The 24,050-nt window shown below is 44.2% G+C and overlaps 9 protein-coding genes across 13 annotated transcripts; 5 read left to right on the forward strand and 4 right to left on the reverse strand.

The window, feature by feature from the left end:
• Positions 1 to 490: 490 nt before the first annotated feature.
• Regnase-1 (Regnase 1) lies at positions 491 to 2,253 on the forward strand. Its single transcript, XM_017249073.3, has one exon. It carries the CDS (start codon positions 658 to 660, stop codon positions 2,251 to 2,253), a length of 1,596 nt encoding a protein of 531 aa, XP_017104562.2. The 5' UTR covers positions 491 to 657.
• Positions 2,218 to 4,213, reverse strand: idc (identity crisis). Its single transcript, XM_017249074.3, has 5 exons — positions 3,912 to 4,213; positions 2,907 to 3,856; positions 2,711 to 2,845; positions 2,542 to 2,652; positions 2,218 to 2,486 (listed from the first exon to the last, which is right to left on the reverse strand). Exons 1-5 carry the CDS (start codon positions 4,080 to 4,082, stop codon positions 2,345 to 2,347), a joined length of 1,509 nt encoding a protein of 502 aa, XP_017104563.2. The 5' UTR covers positions 4,083 to 4,213; the 3' UTR covers positions 2,218 to 2,344.
• Positions 4,214 to 4,620: 407 nt separating this feature from the next.
• Positions 4,621 to 6,494, forward strand: trem (trade embargo). Of its 2 annotated transcripts, XM_070281180.1 has the most exons (6): positions 4,748 to 4,836; positions 4,897 to 4,933; positions 4,999 to 5,690; positions 5,744 to 5,878; positions 5,936 to 6,046; positions 6,104 to 6,494. In XM_070281180.1, the coding sequence occupies exons 1-6, from the start codon at positions 4,751 to 4,753 to the stop codon at positions 6,255 to 6,257; spliced, it is 1,215 nt and encodes a 404-aa protein (XP_070137281.1). In that variant the 5' UTR covers positions 4,748 to 4,750; the 3' UTR covers positions 6,258 to 6,494. The 2 variants fall into 2 exon arrangements, with proteins under 2 accessions (XP_017104158.2, XP_070137281.1); XM_017248669.3 differs by having other exon boundaries at positions 4,621 to 4,836; positions 4,897 to 5,690.
• A 57-nt stretch (positions 6,495 to 6,551) lies between these two features.
• LOC108130554 (zinc finger protein Paris) lies at positions 6,552 to 7,832 on the reverse strand. The gene is made up of 4 exons (XM_017249075.3): positions 7,604 to 7,832; positions 7,076 to 7,533; positions 6,877 to 7,011; positions 6,552 to 6,821 (listed from the first exon to the last, which is right to left on the reverse strand). Exons 1-4 carry the CDS (start codon positions 7,727 to 7,729, stop codon positions 6,641 to 6,643), a joined length of 900 nt encoding a protein of 299 aa, XP_017104564.2. The 5' UTR covers positions 7,730 to 7,832; the 3' UTR covers positions 6,552 to 6,640.
• Positions 7,833 to 7,856: 24 nt separating this feature from the next.
• On the forward strand, positions 7,857 to 9,216 carry LOC122321627 (transcription factor Ouib). Its single transcript, XM_070281182.1, has 5 exons — positions 7,857 to 8,085; positions 8,145 to 8,608; positions 8,665 to 8,799; positions 8,856 to 8,966; positions 9,038 to 9,216. Exons 1-5 carry the CDS (start codon positions 7,936 to 7,938, stop codon positions 9,165 to 9,167), a joined length of 990 nt encoding a protein of 329 aa, XP_070137283.1. The 5' UTR covers positions 7,857 to 7,935; the 3' UTR covers positions 9,168 to 9,216.
• Positions 9,205 to 14,077, reverse strand: psidin (phagocyte signaling impaired). 2 transcript variants are annotated; one of them, XM_017249072.3, is made up of 7 exons: positions 13,697 to 14,077; positions 13,401 to 13,625; positions 11,810 to 12,302; positions 11,346 to 11,745; positions 10,004 to 11,290; positions 9,748 to 9,946; positions 9,205 to 9,678 (listed from the first exon to the last, which is right to left on the reverse strand). In XM_017249072.3, the coding sequence occupies exons 1-7, from the start codon at positions 13,764 to 13,766 to the stop codon at positions 9,494 to 9,496; spliced, it is 2,859 nt and encodes a 952-aa protein (XP_017104561.2). In that variant the 5' UTR covers positions 13,767 to 14,077; the 3' UTR covers positions 9,205 to 9,493. The 2 variants fall into 2 exon arrangements, with proteins under 2 accessions (XP_017104561.2, XP_070137280.1); XM_070281179.1 differs by lacking the exons at positions 13,401 to 13,625; positions 13,697 to 14,077 and adding an exon at positions 12,397 to 12,549.
• Positions 14,078 to 14,412: 335 nt separating this feature from the next.
• Positions 14,413 to 17,120, forward strand: PIG-L (phosphatidylinositol glycan anchor biosynthesis class L). Its single transcript, XM_017249173.3, has 4 exons — positions 14,413 to 15,236; positions 15,892 to 16,182; positions 16,336 to 16,429; positions 16,500 to 17,120. Exons 1-4 carry the CDS (start codon positions 14,798 to 14,800, stop codon positions 16,675 to 16,677), a joined length of 1,002 nt encoding a protein of 333 aa, XP_017104662.1. The 5' UTR covers positions 14,413 to 14,797; the 3' UTR covers positions 16,678 to 17,120.
• A 388-nt stretch (positions 17,121 to 17,508) lies between these two features.
• LOC108130614 (uncharacterized) lies at positions 17,509 to 22,086 on the reverse strand. 3 transcript variants are annotated; one of them, XM_070281178.1, is made up of 5 exons: positions 21,929 to 22,086; positions 18,933 to 21,483; positions 18,675 to 18,866; positions 17,840 to 18,620; positions 17,509 to 17,789 (listed from the first exon to the last, which is right to left on the reverse strand). In XM_070281178.1, the coding sequence occupies exons 1-5, from the start codon at positions 21,962 to 21,964 to the stop codon at positions 17,582 to 17,584; spliced, it is 3,768 nt and encodes a 1,255-aa protein (XP_070137279.1). In that variant the 5' UTR covers positions 21,965 to 22,086; the 3' UTR covers positions 17,509 to 17,581. The 3 variants fall into 3 exon arrangements, with proteins under 3 accessions (XP_070137279.1, XP_070137278.1, XP_017104661.2); XM_070281177.1 differs by having other exon boundaries at positions 18,933 to 21,576; positions 21,929 to 22,084; XM_017249172.3 differs by lacking the exons at positions 17,509 to 17,789; positions 17,840 to 18,620 and having other exon boundaries at positions 18,730 to 18,871; positions 18,933 to 21,576; positions 21,929 to 22,084.
• Positions 22,087 to 22,349: 263 nt separating this feature from the next.
• On the forward strand, positions 22,350 to 23,764 carry LOC108130354 (uncharacterized). The gene is made up of 2 exons (XM_017248756.3): positions 22,350 to 22,500; positions 22,916 to 23,764. The coding sequence occupies exons 1-2, from the start codon at positions 22,444 to 22,446 to the stop codon at positions 23,618 to 23,620; spliced, it is 762 nt and encodes a 253-aa protein (XP_017104245.2). The 5' UTR covers positions 22,350 to 22,443; the 3' UTR covers positions 23,621 to 23,764.
• Positions 23,765 to 24,050: the final 286 nt, after the last annotated feature.

The raw sequence follows: 24,050 nt of genomic DNA on the forward strand, positions 1-24,050 counted from the left end.
TTTAATTGTTGGACCTTAAACGCAATAGAAAAAGGTAAGTTTAAGCTAAATATTAAACCCAAGATTCGGATAATCCTCTTTGTAAAAACTGTTAAAGCTTAAAATAATTGTAATGCAAATTTATAAAGGTTCGAATCTTAGAATTATTTTTTCTCTGTTTTTTTTTTCAGTTTAATATTTGTATCTTTTAAGTTTTGAAGTTACCTAAATTAAGCAGAATAAAATTTAAAAAAAAGGAAATAAAAAGCAAATGTAGTATTTTTTGAAGCGGTTTTTGTTTTAAGCTTTTATTCATCAAAGAAATTCCAAGAACTGAGCTCTCCTTGTTCGAAATTGCTCAAAATATCAGAAATATAAGGATTTTCAAATGGAGAATTGTGGTACTTTCCGTTAGATATTGTGAAGTTGCCATAGTGCACCTGCAACATGTTGCACCACAGCTTTAGTGTTGAAAAGCTAAAAAAAAAATGTAGATTTAAATGAACTCATACTCCGGTCACACTTACCACCAGCGAACAGAAACAAAAACAACAACACGGAAGTCTGTAAATGTAAATAGACGGAACTTGTTGCAGAAACGGCCAAAAACACAGCAAAGTGAAAAAGTAAACTAGGGAAACGGAGCAGCTAAAAGAGGCCCATCCGCTGGTCACATAAATGCGCACCAAGATGAACTGCGAAGTGCAAGAGCAACAGAAACATCAAAAGCACCAGCCACACCAACAACAAAAGCTAGAAAACCACCAGCAGCAACAACAACAACTGAGTAGGAATAGCAATAGCAACAAGTTACCAGTGAGAAAGCAGGAGAGCTGCTCGGATGACGAAGATGAAAATGTGAGCCGGATAGAGCGACAGAATCTGGAGTTTGCAAAGAAGCTGGGCTACAGCGAACAGTCGATACATTCGGCCTTAACCCGTTTGGGTTCGGAGGCCAAGCAGAACGAACTGCTGGCGGAGCTCATCAAGCTAACGGCCGATGCTCCGCGTCCCGCCCCCAATAGTAACAGCCCCGCCTCTTCTGGTTCCTCGCCCGCCTCAGGAGGTTCCTGTTCCTTGCGCCACATTGTCATCGATGGCAGTAATGTGGCCCTGTCACACGGCAACAACCTGGTCTTCTCCTGCCGAGGCATTCGCATATGCGTGGATTGGTTCCGTCAACGGGGCCATCGCGAAATCACTGCCTTTGTGCCCAATTGGAGAAAAGAACTGGCCAACAATAATATATCAGATCGTGAGCTGCTTTACGAACTGGAACATGAGCGAGTCCTGGTCTTCACTCCCTCGAGACATTTGGATGGAAAGCGAGTCTCCTGCTACGACGATCGATTCATACTCAAGTTGGCCGTAGAGACCGATGGCATTGTGGTGTCCAACGACAACTACAGAGACCTGGTGCTCGAGAATCATGAGTTTCGACGGGTTGTGCAGGAGCGCCTTCTGATGTACTCGTTTGTTAATGACATATTTATGCCGCCAGACGATCCGCTGGGCAGATCGGGCCCGAATCTGGATTTATTTCTTTGCTCACAGACGCAACAAAAAATGGCCGATGCCCAGCAGCTATGTCCGTACGGGAAAAAGTGCACTTATGGACAAAAGTGTAAGTTCCGGCACCAGAACCAGGGGACTTTGCTTCAGCGACTGCCACTACAGGCATCCCATAGCGCTCCGTTGCACAGCAATGGTGGGCCACAAATGGTCAGTCCCATAGGAAACAACAACAACAGTGTCAAGATGAACTCACTGATCAGCCGAGAGCCTTTGGGTCGCACCAAGTCCAACACTATAGAGCAAGTGTGTCAGGGATTCTCTGCCCAAATGGATTTAACCGAAGGTTCAGCGGTGGATTCGTCCCAACAGCCGAACCGCCACAAGAAACTGCAGCGGCAACAACCACCACCCACCTATCCTCTTTTGATGCCGCTCCAGCAGCCGCCACATGTTCAGCTAACCAGCTATCATCACCAGTATCTGACGCGCACACCATCCGCTCCGGTGTCGGATCACGGCCATGTTCTACCACTGCCCGCTCGCAACTACGCACACTTGTCCGCCTCAGATTCACGGATTAACGAGGAACTTCATGCATCACAGCAACTGCCGCGGGAGGAGCAGCGCCGCCTGTTGCGCTACCACCTAAGCAGTCTCTTTCCTCCACATCAAGTCCATGCCGTGCTGCAGCTGTATCCCGAGGAGACCGACGCCAAGACCGTCTGTGCAGCTATACTTAATTTATTTCCGCATAATTAGGCTAGACTTAAAGATCATCAATATAATTAGATGTGTAATTACACGCGTGTCTCTGTGTGTTTGGGGGTATTAATCTTTGCAAGGGACACTTCTACATCTCTAGACCCACTATATTGGCCGTATCATACGGCATCATTCCGTCGACGGCTTCTCGCACGCTGCGTCGCTCATGAATAACCTTGTGGTTCCGCAGCTTGTAAGCTTGGGGAAAGCCCTTTCCGCACACATCACATCTGGAAAAATGTCAAATATTAAGGTAGTCTTCAAGAATATTTCAACTATGCTTACACATGGGGCTTCTCCCCCGTATGAATCATCTTGTGGAACTTAAGTGTGTTGGTGTATGTAAAGGTCTTGTGGCACACGTCGCACTCATAGGGACGCTCGTTGGTGTGGATTCTAGAAGAGATTACTTTAGAAGCGATCTGAATGCCTTCTCAGTTGTGAATTCACTCACCTGTGGTGTTTGTTGCGGGTGGACAAATCCGCAAAGGCTGCAGGGCAGTAGCTACATTTATACGGTCGATTTCCAGTGTGCGTGTTCATGTGACGCGCCAGTTGCTGAGCCTGGGCGAAGCAGTGACCGCAGATTCTGACAAATAGTTACAGGTCACAAAAAAGTTCAAATTTAATTCATGCCGCTGGCAACTTACTCGCACTCGTGAGGTTTTATTCCAGAATGGACTTTAATGTGTTCGGTAAGTCGGCTCTGGGAGGGATACATATTGCCACAAACATCGCATATGTACTTGAATTCCTTTTTATCGCCAACGATGATTTTGTGACCGCCTTTGGTCTTAATTCCGGAGTGCTTTCGCGCCATCATCTCCCCAATGGAAATACCTTCTTCTCCAACGACTTCCGTCTTAACCCCGTGGTTATTTCCGCGGCGGATCTTGAGCGCATTACCCCGACCACTCGATTTCAAGGTGGAGGCAGATTCTGGCGACGCTGATGGGTCGTTTGTCTTGTTGCGGTTGTTGGCGCGACGCTTGGGGGCTGCTCGATTCGTTCCAGCGCTCCTGACCAGTTTGCTAGAGAAAAATTTCTCTTCGTCCTCATTGGCGCTTTCAGTCAACTGATCCTGGTCCTGATCTTGATCTTGTTCTACCGGGTCCAGGTACTCGATATCGGCCGAAAGCCCAGAAAGCGACTGATCGCCCAAGTCCTGATCGAAAACAGCCTGTTCTGTTATGATGTCCCCCTCAAAAGCCTCGTATACGTCGTAGACTTCCTCGATAATGCCATCTTCCTCAACGTTTTCACTCTTAAAATGGACGACGTTATCCTTCTCTAGTTTCAAGAGGATTTCCTCCTCGAATTCATCCTGGAATTCCGTGGCGGCAACATCTCCCGCGTTTTCCCCCTCCCCATCAACATAGGTGCTCTCATCCAGTTCCTCCTCCGTCTCATCAGCCGGTGTATCATGCTCTTCTGTATCTTCCTCCTTGTTGGCAGTATCCTGTTCATCCTCAACCGGCGCCACAAACTGCCGAAGATGCTTGTAAGAGTTCTGACACGACTGACGGAACTTGAACGCAACCTTCAGTGCGCGGGAGCACTTATCACAAATCTTGTCAGGATAGTGATCAAATTTTTTAATCTGACAAAACATATAACTGTATTAGAGGATCAGGATATATATGGAGTACACTTACTGGCACTCCGCCACACTCCATAATCATCTGTGTCATGTCCTTGGTCGGTTCGTCGTTGAAAATGCAGGCCATGGGCTCCTTGGGCTGCTGCAGGCACACCCGGCACACTATCCACTTCTGCCTAGTCGCAGGTGCCTCTGCAGGTGTAGCTTGTGGGGCCTGATCTCTCATTATCTCCAATGACTCTTCCTCCTGTCTCAATATTTAGCTTTTTCTCGGAACACGCTTACTGGAGAAAGACGACGCCAAAATATATAATGTAGTCACAACCAAGCTGTTCGCGTTGCAACGTGAATGGCGGTGTTAAGGGGGCTGCTCAAGAAAAACGTTTATTTACTTACGATAGTATCACATGAATATTAATATTAAAATAAAAAAATTGTTATTTAATTTATTTAACATAACATTAATTACGTTAATAGAGTTCTTTTAATTAAAAGTAATCTTAAGTTGTTAGAAATGTAACTTTGTAATAGATGTTAGAAGTGGAAAAAATTGATTGATAATTGCTTGACGGCGCAAATTTTCTTTTATTTATTTAAGTCACTTCATTGTAATAAGCAATTCATTTTATTTAATAAATTTTTTTTATATTAAATAAAAAAAAAAAAAAAAAAAAAACATCCGATATTTTTATTGGCCATAAGCGATAGCTGTTGATTCCACCCACGATTTACGCGCTTCGCTGTGACTGTCACCGACGCTTGCATTGCAGCTGTTGGAAATCGTTGCACTTGGGAAAACATTGGGTCAATAAAGGCTATTTGTAGTCTTCACCATGAAAACAGAGTCCAACGAGAAGTGGATAGTTTGCCGAGTGTGCCTCAATAATCCCAGCGATGGCGAGGAGTTGCTGCATGAGATATTTAGCCAGAATGCCAGTACGCGCCTGGATCAAATGTTGCATATTTGCGCAGGGATTCCGGTAAGTTGGAAATTTCTCCGAAAATAAAGAATCCCAATTGAGTTATAATACTTGTTTTAGGTCAGCCAAGATGACAACTTTCCGGACAAGATGTGTAGTAAGTGTGTGCGGTGTCTACGTTTTGCTTACAAGTTCCGACTTACCTGTCAGCGCTCCCACCAGCAAATCATGGACATGCTAGATCGCGAGGCAAGCAACTCAGGAGTAGAAAACGAAAGTCTTTCCCTAGCCGATGATCTGAAAATCTGGGAAGAAGACATCAGTCAGTTCATCGTCAAGGTTGAAGAGGAAAGAAAGAACCAACAGAGGGAGGAGCAAGAGGATCATTCAGCAGAACAGCTGGTCACCTATGTGGTGGAGGACGCGATTGAATTCGATGCTACCGGTGAACACGCAGAGGAAGATTATGAGACTGTCCAGACGGTGGCTGAAGAAACAGAGTCGGAGAATTTTGCGGAGTACGAAGAATTTGAGTTGGTCACAGCCGAGAATAGCCCCGCGCCGCCAGGGGATACATGTAAAGCTCGCAGTCGGAAAAGAAAAATCAAGGAAGTCGATTCAAATGATTACAATGATGATGTACTTAGTATGGAGGAACATGAAGAACAAAGTATGGTGACCGAGGAAACAGCCAGACCGAAAGCCACGACTAATCGACCGCGACAGACCAAAAAGCGAGCCCAGCAAAACAGGACAGTTACGGAAAGTAGTACGGTTGACAAGAAACTGGGCCGAAAGCCGCGCGGTAAGCTATGCACTTTCATCTGCGACGTTTGCGGGAATATATATCCCACCCAGGCCAGACTTACTGAGCACCTAAAGTTCCACTCTGGTATAAAGCCACATGAATGCGAGTAAGATTGCTAAAATGATTACCTATTTATTTCACTGATCAAATTCTACGCAGGATCTGTGGACGTGGCTTTGTCCAGAACCAACAGTTGGTCAGACACATGAACACGCACACTGGAAACAGACCGTACAAATGCAACTACTGCCCAGCCGCCTTTGCCGATCGGTCTACCAAGACTAAGCACCATAGGTGACTATCATTGGAATAACAGATTAAGTTATCAAATAATCCCTGTTCAACTTCTAGGATACACACTAAGGAACGCCCTTACGAGTGTGACGTATGCTCAAGAACCTTTACCTACTCCGATAACCTCAAGTTCCACAAAATGATTCACACAGGGGAGAAGCCACATACGTAAGAAACGGAAAGTTCTACCAAGTTTTCTGATTATAAATTTTATGATATTTTCAGTTGTGATATTTGCGGCAAGGGATTTGTGAAGGCATACAAAATGCGCCTGCATCGCATGACGCACGAGAAAAGAGGACCCTGGAAAACGTTGCAAGTGGACGCCGGACCTGAGGAAGAAGGTGTCAAAGGCGACATGCAAGAGTTTCTCAGATAGTGCACTTCAAAAGTTATAAAGACCAAAGTGCATTTGGTTAAGTCAAGTTTCAATTAGAAAGCCGCAGACTTAGTTTACAGCTAGTTTTATTATATATAGCCTTAAAGCATTGGCATCCGATCCGATAAAGAATTGTAAAATATTTTTGTAACAAACGTATAATTTGTACAGATCTTGGAATTATTGTGTACCTAAATTAAAGGATCTGTAATGAAAATAAACTTCCAAATAATAAAACATCTTTGTTCTTCTTTGTACCATTTTTTAACGAGATAATTTGCTTACCCACTACCTATTGGAAAAATAGTCGATGATTTTAAGATAATTTTAATTGAAACATAAGAGACGACACAATGATTATGTGGAATTGCAGGTACTCCCCTTCACTTGTGTGTCTTTTCATGGTATTTTTTATGATGCGGCTGGGAAAATGTTTTATGACAGTATTGGCAGCTGTAAGGACGTTCTCCCGTATGCGTCTTTAGGTGAACTCGCAGCACATTGGAATAAGAAAACGTTTTTGCACAGAACTTGCACTTGTACGGCCTCTCATTTGTGTGAATCCTGAAATGCATATGAATAGGTTTAAATACAATTATATCCTCCAACAAGTACTCACCTTTGGTGCTTGATTCGGGTGGAGGGATCTCCAAAGCAAGAGTCGCAGAAATCACATTTGTAGGGACGATTGCCGGTGTGGGAGTTCATGTGCCTAGCCAGCTGCGTAGTCTGGCGGAACCTTTTGTGGCAGATTCTGTAGGTTACAAATTGTAGAAAGTTTAAGGTGTGAACTTAAGAAGTTAGTAATCTCAACTTACTCGCACTCATGCGGCTTATCGTTGTTGTGTTGTTTCAAGTGAGCCGTCAACTTGACCCGCTGACTATAGACATTTGGACATAAATTGCAGGAAAATAGTAACTCTTGAGTGGGGTTATCTTCTGGTTCAGAAGATGAACCTCCACCGTCCATGGATGAGGGATTCTCCTGAACAGGCGAACTAGGCAGTGAGTCAACTGGTTCAATGCTGATGATTTCATCGACATCTGAGGAGTATTCGGTGCCATCCAATGTAACCACATATTCTTCGAACATAGCATCACTTTCAGAATCCCCCACATTATCCTTTTCCTCATCTACCATAGTAGATTCCTCTTCATTCAGTCTCTCTAGCTTCTTTTGCGCCTCTTGGCAAAGAGTCCTCAGCTTCAACGCCGCCCGTAGCAGCAAGGCGCAACTGGTGCATATGAGATTAGTCCCATTTGAAGTTTCCTTCATCTATAATACATAATTTAAAGAAAAATAGTCAATTAATTAATTGAATTAAAATAAATGAAGTTATTGTTACCTGAATCCCGGTGCAACTCCGGATCTGCTCCAGGAAATTAGGTTCCGTGGCCATAAGAGATTCATCCTTGGGATGCAAAAGGCAGATGCGACACTGGGGATCCTCTTGGGTCATTTCTTCGTGCATCCTTTTAATATCCTGGGTACAGTTCACATAAGATTGTTTAAACAACTTGTCAAATTAAAATTTGTGCGCTTTCCATGGGAATGGCAATCTCCAATCGGTCCAGCGTTTTTGGTGAATGACAGGGTTGCCAAGTAATGGCGATTAAAGAACAAGCATCAATGTTTTGATCGTTACATTGTTTGGGGTTTTGTTTATAACGATTTTAAATGGAACTTAAGTTGGATATGTTAACCGTGTGCCGGACTTGCTTACAGGACGGTGAGACCCAAATGATATCCATTTACGAGGAAGATGAAGAGAAAAAGAAAGATGGACTCTCCCTCTCCGAGAAAATAGAGGACTTTACGGGACTACAAGTAAGACAATACGGTCCCAACAGGACATACATCTATTAATTTATGTTTTTGATTTCCAGTTAAATCGCAAAGAAGATCTTCCCACTAGAATATGTCTGAAATGCAAAGCCTTTCTAACTCTAGCTCACAAATTCCGCCAAATTTGTCACAGATCTAATAAGTTTCTAAGGGAATACGTCGTCAAGGATTCAAGCCCTCTGGGAGTTGAGGCGGAGATACCTCAAGACACCGAACAGTATGAACAGCTAGAGGTCGAAGTACTGGAAGAAGAAGTTTGGGCCACTGAAGAAACGGTTGAGGAACCAGCTCCGCCTCTTTCTTCCACTCCAGACGGTTCTGCCGTTCCTCCAACGCAATCTCCAGAACCAAAGGAAATCCCTGTAGTTTTAGCCGTAGAAACGGTACCGGCTCCGACAACCGGAAAGCTGTACGTGTGTGATATATGCAAAAATGGTTATCCCAGGAAGAGCACCTTGGCCACGCACATGCGGAGGCACAACAATGATCGACCCTACGAATGCGAGTAAATTTTGAAGACTTCTTTCTTGGTACACCTGTTGCTAACTAATATTATTTCAGGATCTGCCATAAACGGTTTCATGTAAACTACCAATTGATGCGCCACATTCGCCAGCACACTGGAGCAAAGCCGTATACCTGTGAATACTGCAATCGCAGCTTTGCAGATCGCACATCTTTGGTCAAGCACGAAAGGTAATATAGTAGATACATATAAAGGTTACAAAGAATAATATTTAACTTTTATGTAGGACCCACCGCAATGAGCGTCCTTATGCTTGTGATACCTGCGGTAAAACATTTACTTATGCCAACGTCCTGAAAGTGCATTACAAAACACACACCACGGACAAACCATTCACGTAAGTAAAGGTCCTGTATTAAATATATCCATAAATTAACTATAAATGGTGGTATATTAACCACTAAACAGTTGCAGGCTGTGTGATAAGAGTTTCGCCCGCAATCACAACTTAGTGGCCCACCTACAGACGCAACAGCATTTGAACGACCCCCGAACTCCTGCGTATCTGAACACTCTTAAAGTGGGAAATATCAGTTAAGTTTAATTAGCAATAAATCCTTCAAACAAAAATTAAGTGAAATTTTATACAATTTCATTTTTTATTGAAACTTACTTGCAAGCAGTACACCATCTTTTTTATTCTCTTAAATTTTGTTTTACAAAGTTTACAACTTACACGTTGTACGAGGGAAATGCCAAAAATTGATTGAAAAGTGCGGACTTGGCTTTGACTTCGAGATAGTTATAGCGGGAGGAGGTTGATTAATTCATTAACAAAATTAAATAACAAACTATGAACGCGGATCGTGATCGTAGGCAATAATTGCCTAATTAGAGGATAGCCTTTGCACAGCAAAGGTGCTTCTACTTGGCCGTCATACGGATCTTGTCCTTCAGCAAATTTCTCAGTTCCGTAACCATTAGCTCGTGGGAATCCTTGAACGTGGCCGAGACGTCGCCGATTAGCGTGGCCTCAACCTCTGGTTTCAGCGACATGTCCGACATGAAGGAGCTAAGGTCGCGGGGTAGGACGGGCGCCTTCCAGTTTCCTAAATAGGATTGGGTTCGATTTGGGTTTTGAATTTAAAAGTGGTTTTAAAAGTGAAAAACGAACTCACGTATGGATGCATCGCAGGCTTCCAACTTGTGTTTAAGTTGTCGCATCAGCTCGTGAACCATTTGACTTCGCTCCTTTTCGCTAATGGGCTGCGGTCCATTCTCTTTTCCACTAGTGGACCTCTTCTTGGTCTTAGTCTTAGAGCTGGCTTGGAGCTTGTCGTTCAGCACAGACAGCAAAAAGGCGTACAAGGATAGCATCTTGACGGTAAAATAAAAATACTTAATTTTAAATCATTTAAAAAATCTGTTTTTTACCTCCAGACATGCGGAAACTTTTTGCTGTTTCTCCCGGCGCCTCCACAGTCCGTCCAAGCCGTTGCATTCATTGCTCTCGGTGATGGTTTGCACGCAGAGCTCCATAATCTCGACAACATGATCGCCCACCCGCTTACACTGGTCAACTAACCGGGCGGATGCACTATGTAAGTCGAGAACCAATTGAGCCAGGTCGTCGAAAAAGCGCTCATATGGAAGATCGAGTAGCAGGAGCAACCGTGTCGGAAGTAAATTCACTAGAAACTTCTGTGGCAGAGGCTTGTAGCTCATCAGTCGCAAACGTTGGAATAATCCGGTCCAGGATTCGCGCAGAAGTTCCAGCGTGGCAGTCTCGGAGGTACCAGGAGGTAAATCTTTTCCAGTGAATCCGTGAAACAAATCTACAAAGGAGGCCAACAAGCGTAACATCAGCGAACGCACTTGGAGTACCTCTACCTCCTGGTCAAAGGACTCTTTGCGCTCTTCTCCTGCATCTACCTGGTGCAGCGGATCCCAACGTATGATAGCTTCCAAATCCCGATTATCGCTTAGTTCGTGCCAGGCTATCCGATCGTCGGCTGGTTCGATGCTCATCGCGGAATAAGTACTAAGATTTTGCTGGACATTTCCATAGCAGCTGACCAAGTCACAGATCTGAGCTTCGACCGAACAGGCTACGTACTGAAGACTGTTGGTTAGTCGCTCCTTAAAGTTCATGAACTCTTCCATCTTCGAGAAAGTGCAAAACCGGTAAGTCAGGGCAATATACTCCAGGCGCTCCTTGTAGCTGTTGGTAAAGAACTTTAACGTTGCATCATAAACGCTTCTGTTTCCAGAGAATCTTCCGGCCAGAGGCAAAAGCTGGCAGTGTACGTATCCCATCGAGTCTAACTGTATCTGCTTAATGTCCAGGTACTCGTACATCTCCTGTGCCCCCACCTGGCAACCGAATAGATGATAGATTTTAAGGCTGAGCAGTTTAACGTGAAAGTTGCTGGTACTGTTCCTCAGAACGTATTGCAACAGGCACAGTGCCTCAAATAGATGATCCGACTTGTTTTCCCTCCGGCTGAGGTCGTACATTACGTTGGCCGCCAATAGAGCGTATGGATCCGAGGGTCCCATCTCAGTGGCCAACAACTGTTTGCCGAACGAGCACCGACCATGCTCGTAGTGAAGTTTAAGGGCGGTGTAAAAGGCCAGCAGGTGATCGGTAGATAGCTCCTCATGTGAGCCACACATCCTCGAAATTTGCAGGGCACAGATGTGCTTCTGCATCTGCTCCTTCTACAATAAAGTTTGATTTGAAAAGGATTTTTCTTAACCATTACTAACGACTTACATTCTGCGGTAGCTCACTGGAGGTGACACCGCTCTCCACCAGCAATTTATTGGCCAGCGCTTGACGCTGCTTCATGCTGATGGAGGGCAAGAACAATGCAATGTCATGGGTGCAGCACGACTTGTCGCCGAAGAGCTGGAAGTACTCAATGACCAGTTCATCAAAATCGCCAATCAATTGCTCCGCCGGCAGTTGATCCGCCCGCATGCGTTTGTGTAATTCCAATCTAGCCAAATATGGCCCCCTTCTCTTCCGCTCCGAAGACTCGATAATGCGCTGCAGGAACTGTTGGCATCTAGCCAACGGATCGCTTTCACCATTTTCCTGCTCCTTGGTCGGGAGTTTAAGCAATTCAAATGAACTCTGAATATACTCCTTGTAGTAGTCCCAACGATCACGACTGTCATACAAAAAATATTGTACTGTATATGTCCAGAAAATAATAGGTCATCTTTTAAACTCACTCTGCATCTAGTAGTTGCATAAGAAGTTCATTCAGTTCCTTCCAGTTTCCTAATTCTTTTAGGAGCTCGAATTTCATACTGACTGGAGCGCCGGGGTAGAGTTTGGCACACAGCTCACCGGTGAGGAATTCCCACGCCTCCCGGAACTTGCTCTGTAGCTTGAGGATGTGGAGGTAAAGGAAGGCCTCTTGCTCCGTCTCCATTTTTCCTTCCTTGATGTGCTTGTCCACCATGCGCTGCGCCAGACCCAAATATATTTTCCTCTTTTCCGGAATCGCCGATTCCGGTCCCCGAATACCTTGGAAGACCACACTAATTACCGACCAGAAGTAGTAGGCGTTCTTGGGCTGAGCCTTGTACAGTTGCAGGGCAGTGGCCTGCTGCGCCTTATAATCCTCTACGCGAACATGGGAGATGAAAAGGTGGGCGAGCAGCTCCTCATTACCAGGATTCTGCTTCACCGCATGCTGGTACAGTTCCACGATCTTGTCCACTGCAATGAACCGGAGAAAAATATATATAATTAGCTAGAGCTGCCGGGGGCACAGGTACTAGTATATATAAATATTCAGTTCGTTGGCACGCACTTTCCGCCGTCGTCCGGCCAAGAGAATACATTTTTAATTAGTCTGCCGAGCCACGCGTGCCAAGAAAATACGAAAATATGAATTGTGGGCACTTCGTATGCGTTCACAGGGGCGTCACAACGGGGGTTAGTTAGATTTTAAACAAATTAGCAATGAATCTTAGAAATTAACTTTTACATCGATAAAAACATATTTTCATAGTCATTCAACAGGGTCTGAAGGGTTAGTCGTGGGGTATTTGTCTTTTAGTCTTAAGGTTATGATTAAAAAATTAAAATTAAAAGATAGTAAAAAGTAATGAAGTTAAATTAAACCATCTTTTGAGTTAAATTAACTTATATGATTCCTTCATTAAATAAGGATTATTTCCTAAGTTAATTATTATTTAAAATTAAAAGAAGAGAAAAAAAACGTTTACCCACCAATTTTACATGCGATCCATTTAAAGTTTTAACGACACAAAAAAAATGTATAGAAGTCTACTTAAGCCAACCTTCCAGGACCAAATAGTTCTTTTAATAAATTTAGCATAAAAAAATAATTTTATAATTTATGTATAAATATCACAATATTTTTACAGAAAACATATTTGTAATGAATAAATAAAACAACATGCAATGGGGAAACTTACAACATTGTCATGCAACTAAATTACAAAATACTGTTTTCTTAATTTTATGTAATGCTCTATTCAGAGTTCAACTTCCATCTTAAACATAAAAAATAATTGGGGTTGGGTTAGTACAGTTATTAACGCGTGTTACTATTAGCAGATTAATTCTAGCACTTATAAAGATATGCACTCTTTTTCGAGATGTAAATAGGACTCCCCCCTTATAAAATGAGATCAAATAACTATGCAAATAGTGACGATCACGGGTCTCAGCAAACACAATAACAGAGCTGATAAATTTCACAGATTTTCTTTCATCTAACGAATGTCTCAGACCCTTACGTCTCAGACATGCTGTTCTGAGACATGATATCCGATTACCCTCACGCACATTGCTCCATTTCCCGGTAGCAGAAAGATAAAACTTGTAGCGTAGAGTCATCCGTTGGCTTCTCCTCTGCGACGGCCTGCAGGCACCCATGACTTTCGTCATAGCGTCCAAGCCTAAGGAGAGACAATCCTTTCAAGGCACGGGCACAGATCAAGGTGGGGTGCTTACGAAGAAGCTTTTCCGACTCCTGTAGGGCTTTTCGGTTGTTGCCAACCTCCAGGTTATCTAAAATGAAAAAATTTTGATTTGGATCTCACAACCTTGCTTCATATGTGGGAGGAAGACTCCGAGCTCACCGTAAACCGGCCGCAGGCGGCGCTCGAACAAGGCCGAGTCCATGCCCTGCTGCTGGTGGTGCTGTGCCATGTTATGCTGCTATGTGCTGCTAACCTAATTACAACGTGCTGCATGCACCTCGCACACCGCTGTTCGATCGGGTCGGGGGACTTGACTCTCTTTGGGAATTGCGGCACGCTGGTGCCGTTCTGGTCTCTTTTGGCTGTTCCGCTTTTCCGCGCTGCTCTGGCGATCGAGTAGCGGGTGGTGGTCTCTTGGGCACTTGTGTCGGTCGGTCAAAGCCCAATTAAATATATAATTTCATAGAAATTAGTAACTATAAATTTTATTCAAAATAAAAAAGACCGCAGACTACATATTCAGAGAGGGCGAAGCAAACCCTTAGTATTTTATATGGTATTTTTCTGGTATTTTCCATGTGGTCAATGTTAGCACTAGAGGTGCTCAAAAAAGTCACTTAATTCGCCGCCAAATAGAAAAATTTTTAACTTTTTCATAATTGATTTTATTTTAAACATTTTTATATTTAAAATTTTTGAAATTAACTAAAATTTTAAAGAAAAGGAAAATCAATTTTTTTTAGGTTTATTTAATTATTCAATTCTGGACAAAATAGTGACTTTGGAGTACCCATTGAGATTTTCAGTATATACCAATTGCCTGATAGGGAGGAGACATACCGAATAATGATGAACAGTCCAAAATTGTTTATCATTTTACTGAAGTGCTAATTTGATGGTTTAACCTTTGTTAAAAAAAAGCGGCACCTGATAACATCATAAAACCGCGATCAAAAAACTTAGAAAAAATCGTGACTCACGCACATGCCACGCAACTTTACAATCGCTCATCGCTAGCTGCTGCCCCCGAAAGAAAGAAATAAAATGCAGACTTTTACGATCTAAACTGCGCGCGGGCACGTAACCGAAACGTTTTAAAGTATTATACTGCAACTAAGTAAGGATTAAAAGTGGCCCTTGTGAGATAGTAACCTGTGGCCGTCGTTTTCTTCGATTTTCCGGCTGTTCCGCCTGCCCCTGCTGCATGTCCATTTTTGGTGAAAGATTTTTCGCCAAGAATTTTTCAGCGCGCAATGAGAGATGAGATTTAACTGGCTGAGCGAGTACGTGGCCAGCATCGTTAGCACCGAGTCCGCCACCTCGTCTTGGAGGCAATTGCAGGAGCAGCTGCTCGACCCGCAGGCCATCTACTGCCGTATCAAGTCGACATCCGCCGAAGCGCTGGAGCACATAGTTATCGCATGTGTGGTATACTTGCTAGTATGCCTGGGCCTCTACAAGCTCACCTTTTGGCTCTCCCGCCACAGCAATGCCACAGAATCACAGGCGGGAGGCCTCAAAAAGGCTCTGCAGTCCGGCCTGAGCCTGCGTAGCATCCGGCTGCCCCAAGCGGCGCACATGGAGCGCGTCCTCCTGGTCACCGCCCACCCGGATGATGAGTGCATGTTCTTCGGTCCGCTCATCTACTCGCTGACGCAGCGCCAAGGCTGTCAGGTGTACATACTCTGTCTGTCCAACGGTGAGACTCTATAAGCCAACCATATCGAGGATTAACGTCTATAATTGAGCCTAACATGGATATGCCTAATGGGTTATTTTGGTAGCCAAGCAGAGACTCTGAATAGTTAATTTAATTTGTTTTGTCAGTCTGGGTTTTAGAAAATATCCACATTAAGTGGGTTGTGAATCGCATATCCCATTAGCAACAGACATGCAGGTCTTCACCAACATTTAGACTAAGAGACTAGCATTATACTAAGAGACCGAATACCAATAACATACTTTTGTAGACTATCTGAAAAGACTATCTGCTAGTATCTAAAAAGCCAATTCGTAATTTCTTATTGCAACTGAACACTAACGAAGTTTAATCCTCCGTCCCGTATCCTTTATCTTTAATTTAAAACATAAAATTTGTGTTATATTTAACATCTGATCCGGTTAGATCTGGATATCAAAGCTACGACTTGGCAAAATTTTGAATATACTATTTTTAAACCGAGTCATTTATAGATCTTAAGAACCTTTCTTTTCTCTACCAATTATTAGCCATGTCGTAATCAAAAAGAAAATTAGTTTGACTTTTCTTATAGTTGTTAAGGGCCTTTTAAAAAACTGCAAGATATAGAAAATTGAGAAATCTTTCCTAATTTAAAATTCTATTTGTTATTAAGGCAACTTCGAACAGCAAGGCAAGGTGAGACGACAGGAACTGTGGCGTTCCTGCTCAAAACTGGGCATTCCCGAGTCGAACATTGTGCTGATGAACGCCACCAACCTGCCGGATGATCCCAATGTGGACTGGCGACCGGATGCGGTAGCCGGCCTTATACTCCACGCCGTCGAGAGCCTCAGCATCCAGGCGATATTCACGTTCGATCGCGATGGCGTCAGCTCGCATCCGAACCATTGCGCTGTGTACTACGCGGCTGCCTCGCTGTGCTTGGCCAACCTTTTACCCAAAGGTGAGAGGGGAGGAACGAATCACGGGGGCGGAGGTGGTGGCGGATGCAAACAATGGGTGCATGTTAATTGGCGTGCCGAACGTTGTTGCTGCCGCTATTTATAGCCTTTAACACTATAGTATAGAGCATTTTTTATGTGTTTTCCCAACGCAGATTGCAAGTTCTACACCTTGGACTCGATCAATCTGGTCAGAAAATATCTATCCATCTTCGACCTGCTGTGCACGTGCTTTATGTCGACGCATTGGTATGAAATTAAGGCCAAAACATACTCTCCTGACTCTCTTAACAATATCTAATCTTTCCCTAATCTTCAGGTGCATTCTGAGTTGGAAGGAGGCAGGAATCGTGAGGAGTGCTATGATGGAACATCAGTCGCAGATGAAGTGGTTTCGTTGGCTGTACATCTACACGTCTCGCTACATGTTCATCAACTCGATGCGTCAGATAAATCTCTCGGATGTGGAACTGGAAATGCAGATTCATGACAATTAGGAAACGAAAAAAAAGTAACAAATAAGAAAAGAAAAACTTTGAGAGGGAAACAACACCAAAAGACAAACTACCTTCATAAACAGATGCTCTAACGGCAGAGCGTGTTGTTTTTTTTTTTTTTAGACTCTGACGATTCTACTAGTATATATCATATATATGTGACTATTGTTGGCCAAACACGCGATAGTAATTGGTAGGCAATACATCCGAAACAAACCAGGGAACAAAAGAACCAGAAAAAGTAAAAGCAACAGCAGCACCACAAAACAGTCCATAAATTAGTTTCGCACTCACACACAAACGAAATGGCAATTCTTTAAATCTGCCTATTCATTAGTTAGCTCTAATTATTATTTATACTCAATCCAAGCAATGTTCCAAAGTGTGCGGTGTAGTCAAATGCTTTAAATTAAATTATTAAACGAATGCATGCATTATTATAATTGTTAGCTTATGTTTTTAATTTTGTTTGTTTGTGTACATTTATTCCACGTCCTTAGCATACAACACACTCCTTTAGTGAGCTTTCTTCAACACATCCGTTCCTGTAAAATTGTAAAATAGTTTGTTGTAAGCAGCGAAGTACAATAATTTTTATAAATATATTTACATAAATATATGATTGTATGTATACATATAAATCTACTACTTATGAGCCAGAGAGAATTCATAAATTATAGGAAGCTGTTATTTGTTCGTATCATTTAAAAGAGCGCACTTTCAAATGAATTGTTTTTGGGTCACGCCGATCATAGTAAAATGCGAAGCGATTTTTGTTGCAATATTAAATTAATTGTTTTATTTGTTAAACTAAAAACAAGAAACAAAGAATTTCAACCAAAAACTAAGATGTATTTATTTTGTGTTTCCTACACACGGCATTTAGCAAGAAAACGACAATTTTTTACGACTTTTGAAAGGATTTTGGCTTTTTTCTCGCCTCGGGTCCTGTTTCGTCGGCACAGTTGACAATAACTTTTCCAAGGCCCTCATCGGATTCCTTTAGGGCCGCACAGAAGGCCTCCTCAGCGTGGCTCATTGGGAAGGTTCCGGCGATGAGCTGCCTCATGGGAGCTCGACCCGATTTCATAAGCTGCAGGGCGGTTGGATACCTGTGGGGGAATGCGATTACTTTTCGGTTTCCTATGAAAGATCTACTTACATATTTGCGCTACGAAAACTGGGTATCAATCGGATATTCTTCATTAGGACGTCCAGGGCATTGAAGCTGGCGCATTCTGAATCGCACTCGGCCAGCACGCAAATACCACTGGGTTGCAGGGCCATCACGGCCAGGTTCATTGTCAGGGCAGAGATGGAGCAATTGATGACACGGTCGGGCCAGTCATGGAACTTGCAGTACATGGCCTCCAACACCTCGCCAAACAAACGACTCTCGTCGATGGTGACGGTGTCGAAACCAAAATCTCGAGACACCGCTTCCAATGCTTTTCCACTCAAGCCACCAATAACCACACTCTTGGCGCCCATGGCTCGGGCACAAAGACCCGCTGACACGGCTGTTGGGCAGGCACCGATGATGAGGACGTTGCTTGTGGGTGTTACACTGCCCGTGAGGCAAGCCTGGCAGCCCAGGGCCAGTGTCTGGACGAGGGTGCCCTCGTCCATGCTGATGGATGGATCTAAGCGATGGCATAGATCCCCCGGATGGGTTTGGTAGGTTGTCATGAATCCATTGTAGACCATGCCGCTACACATATTGTACTGGCCCCGTTTGCACAAGTCGCAGATGCCGCAGGATAGCGCCGATTCCATGACTACGCGATCTCCCACCCGCAAGTTTCGGACAGAGCGTCCTACCTCTTCCACATATCCGGTGGCATCGTGACCCAGGGTAATGGCTTCTACAATACTGTTGCCCTTTTCATAGACATGGATGTCTGAACCCGAGATGGCCACGGAACCCGTTCGAACCAGGACATCTAGTGGGGGAAAGTGGCATAGAATGGATGGTTGAATGAGCGTTGAATTCTTACCAAAATCGGTTGGGATAGGCTTGGAAACAGGAACTATGTCAATTTTGTAGGGATTCGGAATCCTTAAGGCGTACCCTTTGTTGTTGAGCAACGGCTCAGGCTTGATTTGGCAGGCGGAGTGCGTGCTGAACGACCTTTGGCACTGGTACCAGTACTTCAGGGGCAAGCGTGCATCCTTGACCAGCGATATGCCTACTCTGCAAGGATCATGGAAGTGAAATGTTTGGTAAACTATATAGATATTTAAGGATTACGCACTCTTTTTGCTCTTTCCACCCTTTTTGCTCTTTTTGCCGCTCCTTTTCTTCTTTTTGGGGTCACACTTCTTTCGGGGAAACGGCACCTTGTCGCATCTTCCGGAGCAGCTCTTGGTACCGCACGAGTCGTCGGAGGAAAAGCAGTCCGTTCGGAGACCAGTTCGTTCCTTCTTGTCCTTGCCGCGACTTTTTGGATACTTTTGCGCCATGGAACCGCACTTGCCAGGTGCCTTCTTCTTCTTCTTTGAGAAGGAACGCTTTATCAGGTCCATGCCACTCAGGCTTCCGAACCGGCGACGCATCAGGGAGGAATTGATGACAAACCGGGCGGGAGCTTCGACAGAATCGGCCAGTAATCTGTGTTTCTGGCACATGGGACACTGGCAAGGAGTTTTCTTTGAGGCGGGGACAGTGTAGTTGCGACGCACACGGGTGGAGTAGACCAGGAAACGGGGTCCTCGCGGAGCAGCAGTCTGGCCAAGGGCAGTAGAGAGGTAGCGTTTGTTGGGTGCATAGGTGGAGAACTTCTTGCAGCCACCTCCCTTGCCTCCCTTGCCACCCTTCTTGAACTTGGCGCAGGGATCCTTCTTCTTACCGCCTTTGCCTCCTTTCTTGGCGCAGGGATCATTCTTACCACCTTTGCCTCCTTTCTTAAACTTGGCACAGGGATCCTTTTTCTTCTTATCCCCACCTTTGTCTTTCTTGCCGCAGGGATCCTTCTTGCCACCTCCCTTCTTCAACTTGGCGCAGGGATCCTTTTTCTTATCTCCGCCTTTCTTGCCGCAGGGATTCTTTTTCTTATCCCCACCTTTCTTGCCGCAGCCGCCTCCTCCTTTCTTCTTACCTTTGGCATTCTTGTTGCAAGGTTTTTTAGTTTTCTTCTTACCTTTGGCATTCGGGTTGCATGGCTTCTTTTTCTTGCCACCACCTCCTTTCTTGGCGCATGGGTTGCTTTTCTTGCCACCTCCTCCTCCTTTGCCGCAGGAATTTTTCTTTTTCCCGCAGCCAGCCTGGGCGGTTACCACTAAGGCGCTGGAAGCCTTCTTTTTTGGCTTCTTGGACTTGTCCGGGCGCTTGCAGGGGTCTTCTTTGCAGGGATCAGTGATCAAAGGACACTTGCCGGGGCACTTCTTTTTTGGCTTGATGGGCGGATGCTTGCAGCCATCTTTGCCCTTCACATCCTCTTTAACGTCGGGAACGATGGCCGACATTTTTTTAGCCACATGACCAATTTGGGCAGCGGGATGCAACAGACTCGTATCGATGCGCCTTTCTTTCATTGCTTCCTCGGATTTGGTCAGCTCGAGGTCGGAAATAAAGGGCCCCGGGGGATTTCCAGAGGACGTAGAGAAGCCCTTCTCCAGAGCTGTGCTGCAGAGATTGGCGGCCAGCGAAGTAAGGTCGTCATTGAATCCTGGCATCTGTTCGTCGGTGATCTGGTTAACATTCAGCTTCTCTTTATCCAACTCGACCACTCCCGAAATCAGGGCATTGAACTTGAGAGGCACGGTGTTCTGCACAGTTCCGGGTGCATCCAGTTCCACCTTTGTGTGCATACAAATCATGGGATCTTGAAGGTTCCCACTATCGTTGGGCGGATTGGCTAGTGCGTCCTTCAGATTGGTCATGTCCATCTCGAAGGACAGCTCCATTGAGGAGACGGCCAACTCATTAAGCCGTTGGCCCAGCTCCGTAGGCACATCCACATGCACCTCCTCCACAACATCATCCCCGAAGAGGGGATCTTTCAGGTTTGCATCGAAAGCAGCAAATTGAATGGGATTTCGAGGTGGTTGTGGAACCGTAGCATTTGTGGAGGGCTTCGGTTGCAGCATGGTGGAGGTAGAACTGGGAGCCGCAGTCACTGGTGCCGTCTGAGCCAACCCGGCCTGAAGACAGCTGCTGACTGCCTCCTGCCGTGTCTCCATAGGTTTACTGCCGCCTAGGCTTAGCCCGGAGACGGCGTCCACATCGGCCGCTGGCATGGACGGTGTGCTGAATGATTCCCAAAACTGTTTATTCTCACTGGATATCTCCTGCCTTGCCCGCTCTAGTTGTTGCTGTACCTCGGCTAGCTCCGAACTAGTTTCCTCCACCTCCTGCATTGCATCACTTAAGGCGTTGTACTCCTCGATCATGGTGTTGGAGAAAGCTTCGATGTGGTGTGCGTAGAGGCGCAGTTGGTTGATAGTCTCTAGGGTCTCCTTCAACGTAACAGCATCCATGCTGGACAGGTCCAGTGGCACAATCACAATCTTCAACTCCTTGCCGCTCTCTGATTCTGGAGTAAGCAACCCCACTGGTAGGAGCTGTTTGTTCGACTCCGATGCTCCAGAGAAGCTGACTCTTTTACGTAACATGTCCACATTGTCGTTGTGGCTAAACACACTGCTGCCCTTCTGGGAATACGGCTGTACACGGTTACAGGCAGGATTGCAGGCACCAGATCGGGATCGCGCGAAAGCACTGCAGCATAGCTGGCTTAGCTTGCGTGACTGCTGGATATTACGTGGCCGGAAGAGCGGGACATGGTAGCTTAAACACCGCGATATCTGCAGGAGATGCGGCCCGAGGCGATTAGTTGGACTGCTGCCAAATATCCCGGGCATTGTACGTTTCAATTGTATTAACTAAAATTTTGTTTACTTTATCGAAAAGGAAAACATCAAATAATTTATTTTAATATTTGTTTTAGGAAAAAAGAGTAGTGTGAGATGTGGGCCGGAATTTATACTGAATAGTTTCAATAGAATCTGATGACACTTGAAATTTAAATTGTATAGCCTACTATGACTTGGTATTTTTAATTTAATTTGGGAAAAATAATTTAATTCCAAAATAAAATTCTTCTCAAAGCTTCCTTCATTTGAAAAATTATTAGATCAAAATTTTGACACAATATTTTAGGAAAGCCAAACCAAAAAAAAAATCATATACATTAAATTTTGGGGCTAATTTAAATTAATTTCATTTGCTGATAACCAAACTTGTACTTACATGTAAAAAATGTGTTAATTTACCAAATAACCGCATACTAAATATTCACTTGAAATTTTACACAAATTTTGAATTTTGGTCGAAAATGTAAAAGGTTAAAATTTAATGTTGTAACACAAACTGGTGCCTAGATACTGAGCAAAATCATTGAATGTTCCATCAAACTCTAAACTCAAAGACTACTATGTTCTGAAAATTTGAAAATTGAAAAATCCTCGCCTCCTGAGATACAGATATGATTAATGGGATACTTCTCGAAACCCAGAGAGCGGGGCTCTATAAATGCACAATGTTTTAAATTTGGGTACTACAATTGCTAGTACATTAGTTGAATATTAATTTCATTATTGACCGACCGACTGCCTTCAGCCGGGCTCTGGTCACCCAAGTATTCATTGGCTTAGTTCAATTTTTGCTTTTGCTGGCAACGGTTTCGGTTTCGGTATCGGTTTCGATTTTCAATTTAAGTTTCGTTTTCTAGCCGAGGGCTAGAGCCGTGATTTTTTTCATTGACAATGTTGCGTTTGTCCAGTTCCACATATAGTTCCATATGCCTTCTTGTCTTCTTGAACGTAAGCATTTGACATTGCTGATTTTTACGGAGTTCAATAGCTGTGTTTGAAATACAAAAAATAGCCCAATGACTCATAAAACTATATACATTTTTAAATATGGAAGCCTTCCGCTTAAACTACGTAAAACTAGGAGTTTTAAAAACAAATTTGTCCTTGTAATATTAATTATTTAATATTATTCGGAAAAACAAATCCTATGCGAAATATTAATTCATCTTCGATTCCGAACAGTCAGTCATAACTTATAGAACAATTTCAAGGCTAAGAGGCGCGTGTACAGTGAGATTTGAATATAGAAAGCCTCATTATTTCTCGATCTTCCGATCGAATATTCAATATTCATGCACGTACATATGGCCAGCGGGTCATTAAGCGCCAATTAATATTCCCTCTTTTTCCCATCTCTCCATAGTTCGTGTGGTTGCTTTTTCTGACGACGCCAACAGTCTACGCCAGGCCAGCTGAATCCGCTCCTGGAAATGGGATGCGGCATATCACCAGCTTCGTTAGCCAAAATAAGAATAATTATCCTCGGCAGGAGTTCGATTTCGAGCAAAATGAGGCAGAGACCAGTAATTCCGTGAAGGTCCAACAGTTATTCCTTGGTTTGTTGAAATTGCCCGAAAAGGCAAATGCCAGTGTCGATTTGTCCTTCGACACCGATGACGATCCGGCCACTGAGCGAATTACTCTGGACGACGACCTGGAGCTGATGGCCATCGGTGAGCAGCATGAGGGCTCCACCGAGGCGCCCGATACCTGGAACCGCATCAAGCTGGCTATTCCGGTTCTGGAACCGGTGAGACACCTGTTGGCTACGGTTGGCGGTGGTGGGGTTAACAACACCCATGTGGAGACCAATCGTCACCGGCTGGTTGGCCACGAAGGAGTCCATCATCCGCATGTCAGTGGAAACGCCAGCTCTTCGGCCATCGAAACGGAGGAGGACCGTGAGACGGCCATCGATAGCACGGGATTTGATGTCCTTGAGACTCTGGGAACTGCGGGTACTGTAGTCTGGGGAATCTTGCAGAATCTGCGGAAGCTTTTCGCGGCCAGCGCTGGAAATGCCAGCTCAGTGTCATCGGGAGGTGGCGGTGGCGGTGGAGCTAACTAGTTGAAATCCCTTTCGTGGCACGTGTGTTCTGTGATTAATATTAGCCCTAAGTTAATAGTTTTTCCCACACATTTGGAACTTACTAATAAAATGAACGAAAAATCGGTTAATTACGAAATAAATAATATCGTTGTAATTATTTAATACGGAAGTCCTTAATTTTTGAAACGGAACTGACATTGACTGAAATTTTAATGGAAATTAAAAACAAATCTATCTACAAATTGTTTAAGGTATTCCGCTCAAGAATTTGTTGAGTTTTGGCCAAGATATCGCCTCAGCAGAGGCATTTAAACTATTTTTGAAGGGGACCCTCCAGAAAATTTGACAAAAAAAACGAAAAAATATTTCGTTGGTAGATTTTGGTGCCGATTGATCGAGAATCGGTCTACAAATCGTTTTGTAGAATCGGATGGGTTTTGGGAAGAAT

This window comes from Drosophila bipectinata, chromosome 3R, assembly GCF_030179905.1.
Source record: "Drosophila bipectinata strain 14024-0381.07 chromosome 3R, DbipHiC1v2, whole genome shotgun sequence".
Taxonomy (NCBI): Eukaryota; Metazoa; Arthropoda; class Insecta; order Diptera; family Drosophilidae; genus Drosophila; species Drosophila bipectinata.